At 35.7% G+C, this 22,219-nt stretch overlaps 3 protein-coding genes across 4 annotated transcripts; 1 reads left to right on the top strand and 2 right to left on the bottom strand.

The window, feature by feature from the left end:
- Positions 1-3,352: 3,352 nt before the first annotated feature.
- On the bottom strand, positions 3,353-4,513 carry LOC108990231. Its single transcript, XM_018964155.1, has one exon. It carries the CDS (start codon positions 4,511-4,513, stop codon positions 3,353-3,355), a length of 1,161 nt encoding a protein of 386 aa, XP_018819700.1.
- A 6,628-nt stretch (positions 4,514-11,141) lies between these two features.
- LOC108991635 (HVA22-like protein e) lies at positions 11,142-12,375 on the bottom strand. Of its 2 annotated transcripts, XM_018965997.2 has the most exons (5): positions 12,118-12,375; positions 11,996-12,022; positions 11,738-11,860; positions 11,402-11,621; positions 11,142-11,288 (listed from the first exon to the last, which is right to left on the bottom strand). In XM_018965997.2, exons 1-5 carry the CDS (start codon positions 12,162-12,164, stop codon positions 11,268-11,270), a joined length of 438 nt encoding a protein of 145 aa, XP_018821542.1. In that variant the 5' UTR covers positions 12,165-12,375; the 3' UTR covers positions 11,142-11,267. The 2 variants fall into 2 exon arrangements, with proteins under 2 accessions (XP_018821542.1, XP_018821623.1); XM_018966078.2 differs by lacking the exon at positions 11,996-12,022.
- A 6,379-nt stretch (positions 12,376-18,754) lies between these two features.
- LOC108997545 (palmitoyl-acyl carrier protein thioesterase, chloroplastic-like) lies at positions 18,755-21,945 on the top strand. The gene is made up of 6 exons (XM_018973897.2): positions 18,755-19,335; positions 19,608-19,741; positions 20,706-20,819; positions 20,901-21,078; positions 21,225-21,293; positions 21,530-21,945. Exons 1-6 carry the CDS (start codon positions 18,910-18,912, stop codon positions 21,776-21,778), a joined length of 1,170 nt encoding a protein of 389 aa, XP_018829442.1. The 5' UTR covers positions 18,755-18,909; the 3' UTR covers positions 21,779-21,945.
- The last annotated feature ends 274 nt before the right edge of the window (positions 21,946-22,219 follow it).

Consider the following 22,219-nt stretch of genomic DNA (forward strand, 5'->3'; position numbering starts at 1 on the left):
TTCATTCATGCCGTATATACTTTACAAGGTACTGCCATCTATATATAGTAAGTAATCTAACAAACTAACAAACTAGGAATAAGAATATTTGTACAATTCACTAAAAAATCTTGAAAATGCAAAAAAGTACATGACACCTCATCCATTTGAGTGGCTTTCTAGTAATCTATTTACAATGGAATCTTCACTTGTTGGTACTGAATGCAACAGCAGCTGCTGCAACACTGGTGCAATGTTGTTACCAAGTGAGGTGATCATTATGATCTTGCAGCTCCAAGGTAGTGGAAGGTGGTGATGCATGCAAGATGGAGAATACAAATTTACTATTCCCATCTTGGAGAGATGTAAGAATAGAAGATAAGAGGGCAAGAATTTTGTAAATATGTCAACAAGTTAAGAATTTGTTGGAACATGAGCAGTCTTGATGCTGCCTTCAATAATTTTGTCTTTGATAAGGTGACAATCCACTTCGATATGTTTAGTTCTCTCATAGAAAACAAGGTTGGCTACTATGTGAATTACAGTTTGATTGTCACAATATAGGTCAACAGCTTGTGGATGAGGTATAGAGAGGTCAGAGAAGAGTTGTCTAAACCAAGTAAATTTTGTGGAGATTGTGGTCATGGCACGATATTTTGCCTCAACTAAAGATCTAGATACAACAGTTTGAAACTGTTTTTTGGATTTCCAAGAGATAAGGGAGTGGCCTAAGAAGATGCAATAGCCAATGATAGATTTTCTTGTGTTAGGGCAAGATGTCCAATCTAAGTCACAATATCCTTTAAGGTGGATTGAAGATACTGAAGATAAAAAGAAATGCCTTGGCCAGGAGCATTTTTAATGTATCTGAGAATTTTGTAAGCTGTTGCAAAATGAGTGGAAGTGGGATCATCTAAAAACTGACTAAGAAAATGAGTGGGGTAGCAGATATCTGGTCTAGTCAATGTGAGGTATAGCAATCTGCCTATAAGGTGCCTATAAATAGTGGGATCAAGTATAGGAAGGCCAGAGGACTTGTGATTTTGATCCATTGGAATTTTTAAAGGATTAGGGGCTAAATGTCCAGAATCTGCAAGGATGTCTAATGTATATTTTCTTTGGCAAAGAAGGATACTAGATGGTGATCTTGCAACCTTATTAAGGCACTGCCTACTACAATGACAAAGAATGAGGAAATGCACAAGGCACGGTCTCAACACACTCAACACAGCAGCGCACTACCTCCTGCAACAACAGGGGCATGGCCTACTACAGCAACACAGAATGAGACAAGGACAGCACAAGGCACGTCCCCATTACAGCAGTGCATATCAAAGGAGTCTAGAATTATTTCTATGCAAAAGTCCAAAATAACGGATTGTAATGGTTGTGGTCCCAAGCTGTGGTCCCAATCCTATACATAGCTAGCTATCATTTATTGTATAAATAGAGCTGAAAATAGCCATACATTGATTGTGAAGAAGGGTTCTGTAATAACTGTTTTTCCTACAATGAAATCAATCTCACAGAGAACGTTTCCCAATCACGTCTACTGCACTCTCCCTTTCTTTAGTCTTGTTATGGTATCAGAGCACAAATAAGGCTCACGCCTGCTCTATCTACATCTATTCCTATGGCACCCAATAACACATCGTCTGCTCCCTCTTCCTCTATCGTTAATTCGGCTTCCCACTTTATTACATTGAAACTCACCATAGACAACTATTCCTTATAGAAGGCACAGATTGTTCCTTTCCTCAAGGGAAATCAACTATTTGGCTTCGTTGAAGGCTCTATTTCTCCTCCCCCTCCCTCAAGTCCGATGGCACGCCCAACCCAGAATACTCACGTTGGCAACTTCAAGTTCAACTCATTATTTCCACCATTAATGCAAACTTGACCGACACTGTCTTGGCTCAAGTTCTTGATTGTTCCACCTCTCATGAGGTGTGGCAGACTCTACAAACTTTATACTCAGCACAATTTGCTGCACATGCTATCCAAACCCAATTTCAACTAGCTACCCTCAAGAAGGGTTCCAAATCTATTATTGCATACTTTCACAAAGCTCAAACGTTGGCCTCTTCACTGGGTGCTGCGGGTCACCCACTCTCTTCATCACATTTTTCTATTTACCTCTTGGCTGGACTTGGTCTTGAATATGAGTCTATTGTGACCTCCATCACCACTCATCCTGAGCCCTTATCTTCCCAACAGATTTACAGCTATTTATTAAACCATGAATCATGTTTGGCTTATCAAAATGCTTCCTTGATTTCAAGTACATCTCTTGCAGCTCATGCCACCAATGTCAGGTCTTCTCCTTCATCAGGTTTCTCTACTAGAGGTCGTAACTCTAACTCTCGAGGAGGAAGACGAGGTCGTGGTAGAAGTCCCAACTTTTTCACTAAGAAAAACACTACACGACCTCAACTCTTTTGCCAAGTGTGTCAAAACCCGGGTCACTTAGCCCTCTCTTGTTACCACCGATTTGATCAATCCTATCAGACCCCAGCTCCATCATCGCTAACTGCCAACTACACCTCCATGTCTTCTCATGCGCTTTCTACCAACAGTTGGTTTCCTGATACAGTTGCCACCACCCACTTCACACCAAAGTTCTCCAACTTTAATATTGAGTCCACCCCCTATCATGGTACTGACCAAGTCAGTATTGGAGACAGATCTTCTCTTCCTACTCATAATACTAGATCAGCTCACTTGTCTACTCCATCTGGCAAATATCTTCTACATAAGCTCCTTCATGTTCCATTAATTACAAAAAAAACATTTTGTCTGTGCGTCAGTTAGTCAATTGTTTTGTTAAAATCAAGTTAAAGTTAAAAGATGAAACACAGAGCATATTGTGCAATACCAAAGTGTTAGTGAGTTTGACAGTGCCTATGTGAGAAATAGGTGTTGTGTAGTCTTACCACAAAGGAAACATTGGAAGTAATGGCTGAGAGAAATGATGTGCTACACCAGTGTCAATTATCCATGGTGTTTAAGGTGGTTTGTTGTGTGCTTGAGTAAATGAAGGGAGGCAAAAATGGCATTTTTAAAATTTTCTTGCTTCGATGATGCAGGTGTTGCCTTTATTGGAATCTTAACCTCTTTACCACTTCTCAAAATGATTGCACTTGCATTTTCTCTTGGATTACTACCGTTAAGGAGGGTAATTCCTCGAACCTTGCGCCTCTAGCTGATTAATTGCAATTGCCATCTGACCCATCTGATTGTCCAAACTTTAAATACTGGCCCTCGTCTCCAGTTGAAATTGCAAAGTGCTAGTGGCAAGAGACTTAACAATATCTTCTAAAGACATACCAGAATTAGAAGTTTGTCCCGGTTGTTGTCTAAGAGGGTATGGTTGTTATATTGCTGGTAACTTAGGGCGGTTTTGAGTTGCGGGCTGATTTACTTGTGGATTACCAAAGCTAAGATTGGGGTGATCCCTCCATCCCAAGTTATACATGTTCGAATAGGGATCATACTTCCTTTGTAGTTGTCCAGGAAAACCACCCGCCGCATTCACTTGCTCAATGGGCTCATCTTGAAGAGTTGGGCACATATTGGTTGCATCCTCTACTACCGAACAAATCCCACAAGCCTTCGCCGTTTGCATATTAACTACAGCTATTTGACGAACAAGAGAAGTTAAACTCGCAATTTGTTGTTCAATGGAGGAAATATTTACCTCATTAACATGCTTATATGGAATGTCAAGCCTAGTGCCAAATTGTTGAGAATTGGCCTCCATATTTGCAATCAAGTTTCTCATGGCCTCGGGAGTTTTATCCACTAAAACTCCTCCACTAACAGCATCAACCATGCTCCTATTAGTGGAATGAAGGCCCTCATAGAAATACTGGATAAGTAGATGCTCACTAATTTGATGATGGGAGCAGCTTGCGCATAATTTCTTAAAACGTTCCCAGTATTCATGTAGGGACTTTTCGTTGTGTTGCCTTATACCACAAATTTCCTTTCGAATGTTGGCTGCCTTTGAAGCTAGAAAATATTTCTCCAAAAACAACATCTTCATCTTGTTCCATGTGACAATACTCCCGGATGGTAGATAATAGAGCCAATCCTTAGTTGAATCCTTCAAAGAAAACGGAAAGGCTCTTAATTTAATTTGCTCTTCAGTCACCCCCATGGGTTTCATACTCGTACATACCACATGAACCTCTTTTAAATGCTTGTAAGGATCTTCACCTGCAAGGCCATGAAAAGTGGGCAAGAGATGTATTAGTCCAGATTTTAATTCAAAAGTAGTAGTAGCATCTAAAATAGGAAACGCTATGCATAAAGGTTGTTGATTCAAATCAGGGGCGGCAAGCTCTTTCAAAGTTCGATTTCCAGCCATGACTTCCTCCTCTTCTAAATCAGAATTACTAGCAAATACGGAATCAAGAGTCAGATCGTTCTTTTCAAAATTTCTCCGAGCTTCCTTCCTTAACCTGCACAAAGTTCTCTCTATTTCTGGATCACACTGAAAATCACCTTGATTAGAAGATCGAGTTACAATCATAAACAATCAAGGAAATTCTAATAAACCATGAAAAACAAATCAGAAAAGGTCTAGAGTTATAAAAATAACTATCGAAAACTAATGATTTTCTTTTTCAAAAATTTCAAGAACGAAATAAGGATCACAAAAATCAACTAGAATTACTCCCTGGCAACGGCACTAAAATTTGGTGTGATGTCCCAAGCAACCAAAAATAAAACATTTACTCCTAAAAATACATGTAGTAGTGCAAGTAAGGAATAAGAATCGTTCGCACAGTGAGTATTTAACCTAGTTTTATGCTACGTGAACAAGGACTGGGGGGGTTTGAGTATAACGAAAACAATTTTAAGAAGAACAACTTAGAAACAATTCAAATTAAAGTATCGAAATCAATCAAAAGAACAAACCTTGGTCTAAGTCAACATCCACCATCGGAACTTTACAACTGATCATCGATGCAAATATATATTATTTCATACTTTGAATATTCATCATTGGAATTATTTTCCTATCTCTCCTTAGTCGTAGTTTATTAGAAAACAAGCAATCTAATTAACCTTAACCACTAAATAACCCAACACAAGCGCTAAAAGTTTAATCTAGTAGCAACCTTAAGAATTAGAGAGATCGATGAAGCTAAACAACACAAGCACAAGCGGTTGCATTTAATTTCATCTAGCGTTCTTCCTAAGATTTAATAATTTCTGACGCAACAAATCATCAAATCCTAGTTGTTTTACAAATTAGAGGGATCAAACAATTACGGATTTGATGTCTAATCTAGCAATAGATTGCAACGAATAATAAAATAATAGGCCTCCTAGTAATTAAATGAGACAATCATGAAAATAGACATAGAAAAACATTCGATGCTCAAAGCATAAATTGAACACTAAAAACAAATAAGATCTCAGCAGTTTTATTGATTCCGAAGTTTCTGTTTCCTTCGACCAATTATGAAAGTCTAGTCACATAAAATCATCATGAAAACTGGAAGGAGGAGTTAGAAAAGAGGGGAGAGAGATGCTCTAGTATGATGATTTTTACCTTTTTCTCTTTTACACGTCCATGCCCCTTATTAGAATCCTATCAAATCTCTTAAAATATTCTAAACATTATCCTCAAATAACCATATCCAAATCTAACTTAATTAAGGGAAATATTAAAAATAAAATAGAGTCATGATATAACTAGGAAAGTAGTGTTTTCCAGCTGTAACTTTCGTGCATCAGATCTCCAAAACATCTGCAATTAAATCGCATATTTGAATTGCACGATAAGGCCGAACGTTCTGAAACGTCAGCAGTGCAAGTGTGTCAACTTCAAGCCCGATTTAGACCTTTATGCGGCCAGTATCTTTCACACATCAAAACAAGAAAGTTGTAGATATTTGTCTTGGTGTTCCATAGTATCCCGAATCATCTCAATCGAAGCTCAGATGAGAGAGTTATGTGCAGATTACGAAGTTGTGTCAAAACTGTCCAGAACCGTCCAATTAACTTCGTTTTGCATTAAACGACTCTATTTGCTTCCTAAAAAAAAATATAAGAGTAATGAGTACATTTAGTCATCAAATAAGTATAAAAGACTAAACATTAAGGAAAAAAAATATGACACTTTGCATTCTCATCACTCAGAATCATTTTCTTGGTTCAAAGCTATCAAGGCCTTTTTCAATTGAAAAATAAGATGGCCATTTTGCTGAGTAAATCTATCTTTGAGCTCAACCAAAATCTTTCTAGCATCATCAACAACTGCAATGCTAGTTTTCAGAGAGGAGTTTATTGAATTTTGAAACCAAGAAACAACAAGGTCATTACAACGCTCTCATGCATTATAGAGGGTCAGTGGGGTTCTGTGGTTTTAACAAAGTGTCATTGATAAAACCAAATTTGTTTTTGGCTCAGAGAGCTCTGCACATAGCTCTAGACCAGGTGGTGTAGTTTTATGTGGTGAGGTGTTCAGGAACCAAAGGGATAGAAGAGTCGTCCCCATGGTCAAGTCTGTAAGGGTTGATGATGTTGGTGAAGTCTGTAAATAAGGTGTTTCAGTATGGAAAAAAACTGTCACCCTTATTGCTCTTGTACAAGGTGAGAATAAAAAGAAGAGCAAGAAGAATAAATTGTCTTTCATTCATGCCATATATACTTTACAAGGTACTGATATCTATTTATAGCAAGTAATTTAACAAACTAATAGACTAGGAATAAGAATATTTGTACAATTCACTAACTAATCTTGTAAATACAAAAAAGTACATGACACCACATCTATTCGAGGGACTTTCTAGCAATCTATTTACAATGGAATCTTCACTTGTTGGTGTTGAATGCAATGGCAGCTACTGCAACACTAGTGCAGTGTTGTTACCACGAGTGAGGTGATCATTATGATCTTGCAGCTCCAAGGTAGTAAAAGGTGATGATGCATGCTGCTCCAATAGGTTCCTTAATCATCTTTAATTTGCTACCAGGTATATATTCGGAAACGAACGTACGTGGTCAAGCATATATAATATGTGTGTGTGTGTGTGAGTGTTGGGTTTTGCTCTTTTGGCTTTAGTCCCACATTGGTGGTGAATAAAGTAGGAGCAAGGCCTAAGGTCTATAAAAGAAGGATTAGCCTCCTTGGCTAAGTGCACCAGTCAAAGTATAGCTAGTAACTGTCACTTTAATAAAATTCCTCTGTTGGCCTTTTTTGTAAAAGTGGATTAGGTGAAAGTTAAAATTTTGCTAATGGAGAAGCTTTGTAGGTGTATTTGGAGTGAGAAGAAAAATCGTGTGATTGTAATAATTTTTCACATAATGGATTTTCTTATCTGGGTCTGATAGTTTTTCTCATGTTTTGAGAGTTTTCCACGTAAAGTCTGGTATTGTTATTATTTCTCTATTTTTCTTGATATTCATGCAATGGGCGTAGATCCTAAGAGTAAATTTGGGAGGTCCAAGTTCCCAACAATATACATACATATATATATATATATAATAGAAGTATATTAAAAATGGAAAAATGCCAATTATTTGGACTGAATTAGCATCTTAATTAATAAATATTGTAATATATTTATAATCCTAATTGCATCCCTTAATTTCCTCGAGCAACTATTTTTACTAATTTATTGCTCTCAAATTATATATAGTTAATAAACCACAAAAGAATAGACGATATATAATATATATATATATATATATATATATTTATACATGAAATATTGTAAAAGGAGGAAAAAAATGAATTCTGGATGCAATATTATAGCTTATTATTTGTCATAAAAACTTGTCAACGTACTGATCTGGCTAATTATGCATGCATGTGTAAAGATCATGATAGAAAGATCCTCATGAGCAATTTACTTTTGCTAAAGGAAAAGTATCTCTTTGGACCAAAGACTTTGGTGTCCCTCTAAAGACATATACTCCATCTCCAATTTAATTTCGTGCGCATGCATGTGTTTCACATAGATCAGATCAAGGAGAGGAAGAGACATAGAGAGAGATTAGGGTTTCCAAGGGGCTAGCTACATGGCAGTACGCCTTCAGGTCCAACTGCTGCGATCCAAAGAAAAGAACTTCCCAAACTATTAATTTTTCTAAGAGAAATGATAGTTGCAGTCGTGAATGTGCAAACGTCATGCAATCATTTTGAAAATAAATAAATAAATACGATATAGGGACAATATGATGAAATCATATTGTTCAAACCCAAAATGATATAGGGTATTCGGGTCCTGTTTTCATGACTGGTGGTAAAAGTCTTAACTGACATAATGGACACATTCTAAATGGAAAAATCCGATACCATGATTGTAACTTATAGGAAAAGATGATTGCAGATTTGTAGCACCAGATAACAGAATTAATCCAGCATTTAGAGGCGCAGAACTTGAAGGATAAGATGGATGACCATGATTTTGGATTATTGTTTAATTAAATAAAAAACAATTTTCAGGCAATAATTTAGTTCTTCTATTTTTTAAAACATTCTCATAATTTTGAATTTTAAAACTACATTAAAAGATTCTCATAATGTAGATTCTCATCTAATTAAATTATCCACTCCCTTAATGTGTATATTGGTAAATGAAAATTAAATAATGGATGGAACTCATTTAAGTTATTAATTGTGAAAAAATCATTTATCTTTAGTATTTTTAATTAAAACTAATCAAGTTTTTTAGTCCTTTTGATTTCTCAACTCATACCTTTTTGGTTACTTTGTAACGAAAGTATTCATAAAAATTTATGATTTTTAAAGGAAGTTAAAAATCCTTTTAAGTTATGACTTTTAAGAGTAATAGAAAGAATAACTAACTTTCTATACACTTGTAAAATATATATAAAGCATAAATTATATGAACTCTTGATATGGACAATTAAGTTCCTTGAATAGAATTTTGATCCAATATAATTCAGCTGTAGCCATGACCATGGATCGATACTCAGTGTATGTGCTAAACATCGACACAACACTTCGTTTCTTGGCTTGCCCTAAAATCAAGCAATTTCGTAGAAAAATATCGTTGTTGCTAGTAGAGCTAGCATCGATCAATTGGGTCTTCTACCCAATCAAAATCACAATAGGCATCTAATTACAAAGTTCTTGGAGTAGACCAAAGCCCAAAATCAATGGTACCTTTTAGGTACCTCAACACGCATTTGGCAATAATGAAATTATCTGTTGTGGAGCAATGAAGGAACTTACCTAACTAAGAAAGAAACGTCAGGACTGGTAAGGGGGTCCTGTCAAATTTACTCAATCTCTTGATCAAAATACAAGGTGTTGAGTAAGTTTTGGCTCCCATGGAGATAAGGGATGTACTTGGACTGATTGAGTTGAAGATCTTCACTACTACGCTGAACATGTATACCAAGAAAATGGGACAGATAACCAAGGTGATTTAGCTTAAATTCAGCATGTAGATTAGTAATAAAAGTATCGATAGCAAACAAGTGAGTGCCTGTGAGAACAATGTCATCCACGTATATAAGAACAAAAATATGAGTAGAGCCCTTGTGAAGCAAAAATAAAGAGGTGTCAAGAAGAGAGCCTATAAAGCCAAGGTTGGGTAGTGTTTGTGTCAATCGATAAAACCATGCTCTAGGGGCCTGCTTGAGGCCATAAATGGGTTTTATTGAGTCAAGATACGTTATCTAGTTGTTGTTTGCTCACATACCCGGTTGCTCCATAAAGACCTTTTCACTAAGAAAGCCATGCAGGAAAGCATTGGAAACATCCAATTGTTTAATAGGCTAACTATAGTTAGCATAAGCCGAATGGTGGGTGGCTTGCTCATGAGGCTAATGGTCGCATAACGGTCTATTGTGCCATCAGGTTTATGCTTGAGCTTGTAAACCCACTTGTTTCTAATGACATGTCTATTGGAAGGTTTAGGACACTAGAGGTGCTAGGTTCCATTTTCCACGAACGCTTGATATTCACTTTCCATTGCATCCAATCGGATCTGAAATAGCTTGGGAGAAAGTGGTGGGTTCACGAGGTAAGGGAGTGGAAAGGAGTGCTTTCAAAGGATACTTGGTGGAGTTGACGGATTTATATATGTGAAATCTAGGGAATTCCTTTTGTCTAAGGTCTCCTATCATAGATCGGGTGAGGATATGTGGATTTTCTGTAAAACTGATAATGCTTTAACTAAACGTGAGCTACTAGGAACTAATGGATTTTCTAAGTTGCTATAAGGTGGACTTTGCGGTGTTGGCTCAGGAGTAGGTAAATAAGAGTGTGGGACCAAGGGTTCAATTGAAGGTGTCTAATAAGTTTGAGAGAAGAGTGGTGAGGCAGTAGTACTAGATGATGGTAAGGCTTCCACCGGACAATAATTAGTTGCAGAGCCACCATAGATTGAATAAGAATGTGAGGGTAAGATTACAATGCCTGAGGCAGTGTACTAATCTCGAATAGAGTCGGTTAAAATGTCTTTAGTTTGTATAGGAAACACTTGTTCATCAAACACAAGATGTGATCTAGAGATATAGACCTTGTTGGTTCATAGTCAAGCACATGTATCCCTTCTGATTGGAGCTGTAACCAAGGAAACAACCAAGAATATCTGATAAATTAATCATTCATAAATATGGCATAAAGTTTACTTCCACTTATTGAGACAATTGGAGATGTCCAATCATAATGATCATTATGGATTAACTCCCTTTCGTTCTCCTCTATTAATCCAAGATTGAGACCTTAGGTGTGAACTTCTTTTTATCCAAGACTGAAGGTTCACTTGATCTGATTCCTCTGACAAGGAGAAGGTGGGCATTTGCTCCGATTCTTGTCTATGACGGGACCTAAGATAGGTAAACAGGCTCAGTATAGAGGGAGACCAACCCTTCAGATAAGCCTTCTCTTGCTCCACAAGCCCAGGCATAACAAAAGTGGATCCTTCAAAAGGTAGGATGACGCAGCAATTGAGTGAAATGAAGTTAGTTTGGTGGTGCCGATGCGTGGTGGGCAACGGAGTATAGTATGATTGGATTTGGACCCATCAAAGCTCAGTTAATCAACCGGCCATCCGGATGATCATGATTCATGTTCATGACAAAATAATTAATGATAAAGAGGAAAAAAAATTGAAGTTACAAAAGCTAGTCTTTAATTCGAAGTTTCAAACTCGTACATGACTGAAAATCAAGTGTAACATCAACAAAAAACTAGGAAACCATGAAAACGAAACGTTGAAAGAGATCAAGATGAGCCACACAAGCAAGCTAGCTAGCGGGAAAATAATGCTGTCTCCCAAAATCTAATTATCTATTCAGTATGCCTCCTGCTCCCCCTGCCCAATCACATGCATAAAACCAAAAAACTAATTAAATGATCACAACTAATAACACAAAAAAAAAACCTAAAAATCAAAGTGTAGAAAATGTATGTGCATGAGTCACTCACTTTCTTGTGGGTGATGAACTCCAAGAACGTCTTATGTTTGCCCTTCATGTTGTTAAGGGTATTGGGAGACTTGTGGTGACGATGATCGCTAACCCGCGGGCCTCTATATTTCTTCATTTGCTCTCTCACGTATCTCTCATATAAGAAGGCTGCCCCTTGGAACTGCGGTAGAACTAGCCACGCCACAAACAGTAGCTTCACATCGTACCAAATTGGTATCCTACGTACGATTCGACCTCATTAATTAAAAGCTTTCGATCCATTAGTTTGAATAATTTAAATTAAATAATATGTTTTGCGCGTGATATATAGAAAAATTAATGGAAGTTTTCATACCACTCCAGAATGGGTTGGAGAAGCATCTCCATGAGAGTGAGAAATGAGTATAAGATCCAGTAAGCAAGCCACTGTTCGTCATCCAGTTTCGATGTGCTTTCTATGGCCATCACCGATGCATATCTGCAATCGCGCGAAGAGAATATTCCGAACACGAAAGAAAAAGGTGGGAAATTCTTACTTCAGATCTCAACGCAAAACACAGAAATGGAAAGCTAAAAGAGATCAAGAGGTATCAAAATTATTCAATATACTGACAAGGGGTACAACAACGTTAACACCGGCCTGCATGAATATCACCAAATTAAAATTGAAGAAAAAGATAGGGAAAAAAAAACTGATAATGTGAATGTCGCATGCATAAATGCTTACGTACGTACCCAGAAATTGAATGAACCTGGGTGATGAACGTCCACAATTTTCCCATTATTCAGTCCGTTCCCCGGAGCCTTCGTGGGATACCGGCCAGAAACAAGAAAAGAAAATTGAAAGTAGAAACAGATCAGAAGCTGGTTTCTAAAAGAGTAAAGTAAACAAGGGTTGTGGCGGTTCAAAATATGGAAAAAATTGGACAAATGGAGTTCCAAAACGGCAGGATATACTAATAGATGGGAGCAGGCCGGGACAGGTGCATGCATGGCATGATGATCATGATCATGTGAGATAAGAGTATAGGATTCTGACTTAGCCGTACTGTTGAAGTCAAGCATCTAGATTTAGCTCCGTCTCCGTCCAAGACAGCCAGTAGTAATCCATACTAAAGCATGCACTTTCGGCATTCCTTTGGGCGCTACCTCGCCAGCTAGCTGTGCCTTTTCACTCAAACCACGGGTTCATTATTATAATCAAAATTGGTAATATAATGAACAATAAAAAGATGATAATTAATTCAACATTTAAGAATATATGTTTTCTTGTATTAATTAATATCGATCATTACATGATCAAGTAACAATCGGAGCAAGTGGTATAAGTGGCTGATCTAATTCCACTGTACCAAAGTAATTGGGATCGGATAGCAAATTGTAGGGATCATATGAGTATTTAATTAAATAGCCAAGATCATGTGCAATTATATATATGAGTATTTAAATACTTTTTTTTACTGCATCTCATTGCCTCATATTAGGGTACGTGGGTGCCAAGACCTTTGCACCGAAATATACCGCGTGAACAGAAGTCCCAACGCACTGTGTTCGAAAAAGCTCCTAATTTACACCTCGTATAGTCGTATATAATCTATATATATATATACATTATATATAGTCAAAGTTTTTGTAAGATGAAACCAAGATTGAGAAATAAATATATAATGGGAAAAAGATGGTATATATATATATATATGCATGGTATATTGTAGATGAAAAGATTCCTTAATTTTTTTTTAATAAGAAAACAGTACTCCAATTTTATTGATAACCCTCACTTATAGTAGAGAAAAATCGTGATTATAACCAGATGTCTGGACGTTACAAATAATCAAAAAATCCAAACCCATGTATCAAAAAAATGCAAGACCCAAAGTAAAACCACAAAACATTATATAAAATATTAAAGGCAAAATTCTAATAAATACAAAACCAAAATAACATATCATGCCTGCACAAAAAATCAAGATAAGAAAAATCTGTAGTATACCTGTTATCGACAGCGAATTACGTGGAAATCTACTTGATCTATGCGAATAGCTACCAGAATATCCTTGGGAAGATTATTTTTATTATAAAAGAAGAAATCATACCTTTAGTGCCCATTTTGGCTAATTTGTCGGCAATGTGATTTGCTTCCCTAAAAGTATGATGTAGCATCACTACCGTTGATCGAGCCATCAATCTTGCCTCGTTCCTGTACCTCTGACTCCTCCAAGGAACTTGCCGATCTTTCTCCCACCAATTAACTATAAGTTTCAAATCAAATTCAACCTCTATGTGTGTTATATTCATCTGAGCACATAATCAAAGACCGTTTGAGAGGGCTCTAATCTCAACAACATTGTTAAAGTTTATACCATAGAACCTGACAAAAGCAAAGATCATGTTGCCATCTACATTTCAAAGAATACCACCACATCCGCTTCTGCTAGTATTACCAAGAATACCACCATTACCAAGAATACCACCCCAAGTACTCTCACTACTATTCTTTACTTTATTATTACTTTTTACCTACTTTTCTACTATTCATTACTTTTCACCTACTTTTTACTACTATTCAATATTTTATTATTACTTTTTCATTACTTTTTCACTACTATTCACAAACATTCTCAACACTTCTCAACACTTCTCACTACCCAAACGTTAGTTTCACAAAACCATATGCTAGGCACATCCACTTCAAAATCTGAATATTCTTTCTCTGTACCGGCATCTTCATTATACCTAGTTGTTGTAAAATCACATCATTTGAGCATTTGATGAATGGCTTATTCATTTTTATGTGGATAATTTGAGCCAACAAGTTCTTGACTTTATAAACCACTTGCTCCCCGGTTTCAACAATCCCCTCTATTCGAGTTTTACATCTATATAATCACATGAACCAGCTGATTAAAGATGGAAGAATACCAATCACTACATTGATCTATGAGACTGCCTGAGCCTTGGATATCCATTGATGAATTTTACCACTCAATGTACAGGTTGGCCCAAATTTTAGACCCAACGCTACCTCAAAACAATTCAAAAAAAAAAAAAAATTGGAATCTCTCCCAAAAATAGTGACTGATTTAAAGATTCACAACCAGTCATTTTACAACATTCAAGTTTAGAGGTCATAGAAATATGCAACTTCATTATATTCTGGTCAAAAGGCAAACCAGTATCTTTCCGCATAAATATATATATTTTAGTCAGAAGTAATCTATGCCAAATTTATTTGGCCCACAATCATTTGTCCTTAGGTTCATGATTATATTGCCAAGCTGAAAAGGTAGAAAAAATTTCTTTCTACTTCACTCTCCATATAGGAATATATGGGCCTGAGCAAATTTAAATATATTGTGACTTCAACTCTTCACAAATGTGATTCCCCACTAACTCTGAATTTTCTCCCAATTGCCTCCCTATAAAAAAAATTAAAAAAAAAATCCAACTACATTCAAAAAGGGATCCGTAACATCTGATAATTCACCAAGAATCCCTAGAGATGACCAATTTTCATACTAGAATGAGATCTTTTCTTCATTTATGATCCATCCAGACTCTTTAATCACCGATTTGATCAATGGTTTTAAAGCCTTTCAAAAGTGTGATTCATAAGAAACATGATTTAGGGAGAAATGGGTGATGTTGAGTTTTATATTTGGCTATGAAGAAAATAGCCCAAATAAAATTACCATACAAAAATTGCCAAACAAATTTCATATGAACAGATTTCTCAATGTCTTTCAACTTCCGTATACTAAGACCACATTCATCCTTAGGCCAACAAACAGTGTCCCATGTCACCCATTTCCTTTTCTTCTTCCCCTCCATACTACCCCATAGGAAGTCTGCAAAAATCTGATTTAACTTGTGTATGACATGTTAAATCTACTACTGATGTATTAAGCACAGTTAACAAATGTATAGGAATCTGATTTAACTAATGTACACTACGATGTGTATTAAGCATAGTTAACAAATGTATAGGAATATTAAACAACACATTTTTTAATAAAACAAGTTTACCACCCTTTGTGAGTAAAGCACATTTCCACGAGGCCAACTTCTTTAGCATTTTCTGAATTAAAGAATCTACGTGCATGAGTGCTCATGATATACTGTCTGGACATATAGGAGCGCCCAAATATAAACGGGAAAAAAACCCTCATGAAAACCTATAGTTTGAAGCCCAATCATATTCTTCCGTGCTGTGGAAACTTGTTTGGCAAAATATATCACAAATTTGGTATGGTTGATCCTTTGACCAGTAATGCTTTCATATGTGTGTAAAGTATCCCTACACGGCTTCATTAATATAATCACGCGTTCATTAATATAATATATTTGCACTGCAGCATATAATTCTTTGTGTTTTCTAATTCCTTCAATCGATAGATCGACTTTATGTTATAAATATTTAAGAAAATGATGCATATCATTTTTGCAAAAGTGTACATAACTCGAAAATCTTACAGATCAATTTATGTAATTGGCGACAAATCCGCAGGCCAGTGTTGATTTTCTTGCCGATGGAGTTCATGACAGTCTTCATGAGTTTCCATCAGCAAGGTGCACGTACGTATGTACACACTCATTCTTGCTCATTTGAGTTCACATGAGTGATCTTGGGACCTGCAACGATATAAGATTACATCAACTTCATTCAAGGGTTCTATATGGTGATGGTACATACTACTAGGGAGCTCACCTTCGGTATTGATCCTTGTCACATGCATGCTGTAAAAATCTTAATTTCTACCTTGATTTTGAGGGGGCTAGCTATATATTGGACTGGATAATTAAGATATATCTATCACTAGAGATAAAATAAAGTTAAGAATTCGATTTGAATAATATTATTATTGATATATTTGATTTTCATAGTTATCAAATTATTTATATATATTATATATAACTATCTCTACGTAACTTTTTCGAATAATAGGGACTTAAAATTAAGTGATCCATTCGTAATAATAAAGATGCAGTCTTAACGTGATGGCTAATTTAATTTTGAACTTGTCTTCTCATATATTTTTATATTTCTCTCTCGTTCTTCCCTTTTTCTTTCAGTTTCTATGCAATCGAGAAATCTTAGAAATACGAGCTTCAACATCATCATGTTATATCATAATAATGATCTCGATCGTAAATATATGGTACTTGATCTCTTTCATATTTTAAAGGATGAAATATTCCTAGGAACAAGCTGGCATGGCCCTCTAATTATTGTCCAATCCCTACAATAACTGATCGTTGTAATTAAAGTCTCTTTTGTAAATAAGAAGGGATGAGATCATGAGATGTATTGATATTAAAATTAAAAATAAAATAAAATATTATTAGAATATTATTTTTATTTTAAATTTTAAAAAAATTAAATTATTTATTCTATTTTATGTAAAAATTTAAAAAAATTATAATAATTAAATAAAATGAGATGAGATGTGAAAATAAATTATACCTAAGTTAAAGCTTAATTAGAGTAAGAATAATGATAGGGTTACAACCCTACAACTATCCATCTACTACTTTTTTCGTATTTGATTTTTTTTTAATTTTTAATTTTTAATTTTAATTCATTATTAAGAAAGCGAGTATTAATAGAATTATTTTTTTTAATTTTTTCTTAATGATTTAAGGATGTTAAAAAAATACTTAAAGAAAATGATAAAAATAAATAAAAACTCTACTCACACCCGGGATTGGGAACCATCCGTGTACACGTCCATCCACGTGTAAAAATGAAATGGAATGTTTCGTTCAAATTCGGATACATCTCTTCTTCTTTTCATCTTCTTCAAATTTTCTTTTCATCTTCATCTTCTCATCTGAAAGGCAACACTTTCTTTCGTATACTCACAGATTTGGCTTCGAAAGCAAGCTTCTCCACAGACGACCACAAAGACGAAACATAAAGACGAGTTTTTTTTTTATTGATTTGTTTAGTGCGTATTTATTTGGGATTTTCTAATCTTTTACTGAATGTGGGATTTGACTTTGAAGCCAAAAGGTTTTGTTGGATTTGGTCGTGATGAGTAAATTCTGATGTCTGAAAGGTCTGTATTTGGGTGGGCAATGATGGGTTTTGATTTCAAAGAATGTTACTTCATATGAAGATGAAATTAAATTTTGGAGCTGTCTCATTCATGGTCGGTCTTCATTTGAATGGTTCTTTAATTTTCACGAAGGAAATATTTAGGTTCGGTTTGGATTCATAACTTATCTCAATTTATTTTAATTTATTTTACTATTATTCATTACTATTCATCAATTTTAACTTATAAATTTTATTATTATTTATAATTTATCTTATTATTATTTATAACTCATCTTTAAATCTAAACGAGATCTTAAAATTTAGTAGCCAACTTGTCAAAAATACCGGCCACGTCAGCCGATTCTTCGAAAGGCTTGAAATGAACTTGAACCGTAGATATTGTGTTTCAAAATGAAACTGCCCAACCTGTATTGGGCGAGTAGTACGTAGCAGGCAAGCAATTAATCTACAAGGCCTGAAGGCCTAGCTAGCTAGCTAGATATCAACTGTGGGACCGGGATAATCTACTTCATCGATCCAACCACATGATAAAATATCCAAGTTGAAACAGACTGGAACAAAAAGATTTCCTAAAGTTTATTACTTTTTATCAAATTAATGAGATAAATTGTTTACATAATTCCTAAACATACAAGTCTTTTTAAAAAAAATAGATCTTATCTTTAAAAATTGTAAAAGAAATTAATTTTTATCAATAAAATTTACTTTTTTTATAAAGAATTTTATAATATTTAAAATTTGAATTTAATATTATTCTATTAATTAACGAGTACTTATGCTCAATTCGAGGATTGGTATATATGGGCGGCGGCGGTGAAGGTAGCTAGCTGGAACTAGGATTTGACTAATATCACAACATGTAAAATTTTCCAAATGATCAGTAGTGGGCTATAGTTTGGAGACAGACAGATGACCCAACTCACATCTGAACCACTCCAATGTTTTAAGGTATCCCTTTTTCCCAGCCAAAAATAGAAGAAAATAACCCGAGTCGTACGTACACTTGACTATCTCTCATTATTTATCATCCCAAGTTATCTATATATCGTTGAATACTCTCATAAAAACCATGCAAAAAAGGACAAATCAGATCTCTTTAACATTTCGTATGGACTAAAGCTAGAAAACCACCTCTAGCTCCCTTATTTCTACCCCACCCATTGAAGTTGTTGAGCTGCAAATCTCTTCTTCCTCAATAGATCTTCTTCGCATACTCGTTTTAAGAGATCCAATTTTCACCTTAATTTCTTCCATTTCTTGTCTTAGACTAAGCCTAATTCTTCTTACCCTTCGTTTATAATTAGTTGGACCAACCAATATTGTTTCAAAATTTCTCCATCTTCAACTAGGTTAGCTGCATGAGGTAGATGCTCGCTAGCCACACCGCCTTATATTTCTGTACTTTAGATCTTGCTCGGGACAACTATTTCACTCGCGTTTAATCCGATCATGTTCAATTGCCATTAATGGCATCATTAATGGCTGCGAAGGGTAATACTAGGTTGTGCCTTGGAGGTGATTTTTGCAAGGCAGATACGAAGAATGTGGCCACGAGGAAGATTAGCTGCTATCCTTTGATGGATAACGCGATCAAGCTAAAGCAACGAAGTTTATCGGTAATAGCAAGTGCCCGTAGTTCTCGAGGCATAGATAGTACCATCAATGGAAGTAAGGTGAATAGAATTAACGTCGGAGAGGTCGCTCCAGTAATGGGAAACAAGAATAGGGAGTCAACAAAAGAAATTAGCGGTGTTGATGCGCCTCTTCATGCCGTTTTGCTTGGAAGGTTTGTGGAGGACCAGTTTGTTTATAGACAGACATTCATTATCAGGTCTTACGAGATTGGACCAGACAAAACTGCCACTATGGAGACACTGATGAATCTCCTTCAGGTTGGTTCGTGGTTCTTTGCTAAATCTATATATATATAGCTCAATCTTAACCGATTCCATTTTTCAATCCAATGGCCAAAAGATCAGGTCCGGCCTGCTATCTCGTAAATACGTAAATTGAACAAGGAATTGTACGTACTTGTTGTGAACATTATATATTTCTGCAAGTGATGTTTCGTTGTTTTAAAAGTGCTTAATTAATTAAGTTCATATATATTATATGAAAGTGAAACATAGTATTTGCAATTGAACAGTATCTGCAAATGTTGCAGGAGACAGCACTGAATCATGTGACAAGCTCTGGCCTGGCTGGGAATGGCTTTGGTGCTACCCGTGAGATGAGCCTCCGTAAACTCATTTGGGTTGTCACACGCATCCACGTTCAAGTACAGAGATACAGCTCCTGGTATGTTGTCCTCCTACGAACTACTCCATGCCTCATCAACAATCTGCAGACGCTCATGTACTGTAAATATTAAATATGACCTGATCACTTTGGCATAAATTCACTTTGAAGCTGTAATTACTTAAAGAATGATAAGGACTTGCATGGATAGTAGTACGTTGCACTTCGTACTTTCTTATCATGATGTTCATATTCTCCAGTAACCCCACGTTTCTTCATAGGACCTAGCTAGATGGTATCAAACCATTGTAGAAGGAAAACTAGCATCGATAAGTTTTGCTTAATTAACCATCAACAACTCTGCTGGACGGAAGTGGGAAAGGATATAATTGCAATTGGAAGTCCAATATGAAGGAGTGAACTCAATAATATTTATTGCTGCTTATGTAGATTTTTTGAAAATATAGTCGTAATTTGGATTCAGATATGAGTTGAAATGGTTTGTAAATAATAGAATAAAAGTTGAATTACTTATTTTATTTTGTATGAGAATTTAAAAAATTTGTAATGATAAGATAAGATGAGTTGAAATGAGTTGAAATGGATTTTAAATGCAAACGAAAGCTAATTGAGGAATGATCTTGATATGCATCATACAATTATTACTAGCTAATTTGTATTAGGATCGTATTATCCCACAATAATGAACCGAGTCAAAAGAAATATACACCATATATATGCGCAGTTCAAAAGCAGGGGCGGAACTAGAAAATCTAGTTTTGGGAGACTAAGTTAAAAAAAAAAAAAATTGAGAGGGTCAAATACTAATTTTTATATAGTCTATTTTATAAAAACACCTTCTAAAACTTAATTTTTATCAAATTTTAAAAATTTGGCCCCCCAAGCCATAAGGTAGTTCCGCCCCTGCAGGCAAGATCAGATTCTTAGTACTTTCTTTTCTTTTTAGTATTCCAGTCAAATCTTCATCAACGAAGAGTAATCCAGGAAATTTGTGATGTAACAGGGGAGATGTTGTAGAGATTGACACTTGGGTGGATGCAACGGGGAAAAATGGAATGCGCAGGGACTGGATAATCCGAGATTACAAAACCCAAGAGATCATAACTAGAGCAACAAGGTGCGGTACTATACTTAGCCACCAAATATTGTTTGCTATTCCAAGTTGTTTATCTCCTTAATTTTTCTGATCTCCATGCAGCACTTGGGTTATCATGAACCAAGAAACAAGAAGATTGTCAAAAATACCGGAACAAGTGAGAGAAGAGGTGGTACCTTTCTACCTCAACAGAGTTGCAGTTGCCTCAGATAAAAATGATAGTGAAAAAATCGACAAGCTTACCGACAAAACTGCAGAGAGAATTCGATCAGGCTTAGCTGTAAGTTTAATCCTTCACCTTCTCATGTGCTTGAAATTCTAATATATAATAACTCAACTTTATACTCTCAACTTACTTCATCATTATATTATTTGCTCCACAAACTTGGAATGAGTCTCATTTCCTCCTTCTCAACTGAAATCCAGCCAAGATGGAGCGACATGGATGCCAATCAACACGTAAACAACGTGAAATATATTGGATGGATTCTGGAGGTACTTCTTCTCGAATCCCATGAACACAACAAATTATATATATGGATCGATCGTTCAGAATTGCTATATGTTTATAGACACGTGAAGTTCGAAAACCATTCTTTAAACAGGAAAAGTAGCTTGGTTTCATTACTCTATATATGAAGCAAAACTATACTCATTTGCTTTCAAAACAAGAACCAAATTAATGTGATCAAACGAGTTGCTCAATTAATTTGCTTTGTTGCCTTCTGCAGAGTGTGCCAATAAATGTCTTAGGAAATTATGATCTGACAAGCATGACTCTGGAGTATCGCCGAGAATGCCAGCAATCAAATCTGCTAGAGTCATTGACTAGTTCAACAGCAAGTGGGACTGAAGATTCAAATAATTACATACATCGAAGACCAGACTTAGAATTCACACACCTGCTTCGCATGCTTGCAGATAAAGCAGAGATAGTCCGGGCAAGAACACAATGGCATTCTAAACAAAAACTAAACTGATCATGTGATCATCTCAAACATGTGCAGCAGCTAGCTAGCTGTGCACCAACTTTCATGTTTATTGCTTTGTCGTTTCATTTTCTTGTTTCGATTTGTTATCCAATATTAATTTGTTGTCGTTTCACATTGGTGAGTTTGAATCAAATAAAAATTCCCATCGTGCTATATATGCACAATAGTGCAGTACTCATGATCAGAAGTACTCATCATCTTCTGGGCATGAAGAATCTTACATACAATTAACTTGCCATTTCAAAACATTATACTGAAAAGACAAGCCAACTCAACATTATTAACGAAGTTCAAAGGAGATTTCTAGTAACAAATCTTGATATATGCCCAATTGGATGGTCAAAATCAAGCCAAGAAGCAAATGGCTGGTTTTCTCCATTTTATTCATTGCAGATGGACTGGGCCTAAAGATATATACTATATGCCTAA

Source organism: Juglans regia, chromosome 2 (genome assembly GCF_001411555.2).
Source record: "Juglans regia cultivar Chandler chromosome 2, Walnut 2.0, whole genome shotgun sequence".
Classification (NCBI taxonomy): domain Eukaryota; kingdom Viridiplantae; phylum Streptophyta; class Magnoliopsida; order Fagales; family Juglandaceae; genus Juglans; species Juglans regia.

Excerpts from the sequence above, each read along its gene's own strand:
- LOC108990231 (XM_018964155.1), bottom strand. The coding sequence starts at position 4,513 with ATGATTGTAACTCGATCTTCTAATCAAGGTGATTTTCAGTGTGATCCA.
- LOC108991635 (XM_018965997.2), bottom strand. The coding sequence starts at position 12,164 with ATGGGAAAATTGTGGACGTTCATCACCCAGGTTCATTCAATTTCTGG. Across the intron at positions 12,023-12,117 it reads CAGGTTCATTCAATTTCTGG|GCCGGTGTTAACGTTGTTGT; the intron begins GTACGTACGTAA and ends ATATTCATGCAG. Across the intron at positions 11,622-11,737 it reads CTCCAACCCATTCTGGAGTG|GATACCAATTTGGTACGATG; the intron begins GTATGAAAACTT and ends AATCGTACGTAG.
- LOC108997545 (XM_018973897.2), top strand. The coding sequence starts at position 18,910 with ATGGCATCATTAATGGCTGCGAAGGGTAATACTAGGTTGTGCCTTGGA. Across the intron at positions 20,820-20,900 it reads ATCATAACTAGAGCAACAAG|CACTTGGGTTATCATGAACC; the intron begins GTGCGGTACTAT and ends ATCTCCATGCAG. Across the intron at positions 21,294-21,529 it reads ATATTGGATGGATTCTGGAG|AGTGTGCCAATAAATGTCTT; the intron begins GTACTTCTTCTC and ends TGCCTTCTGCAG.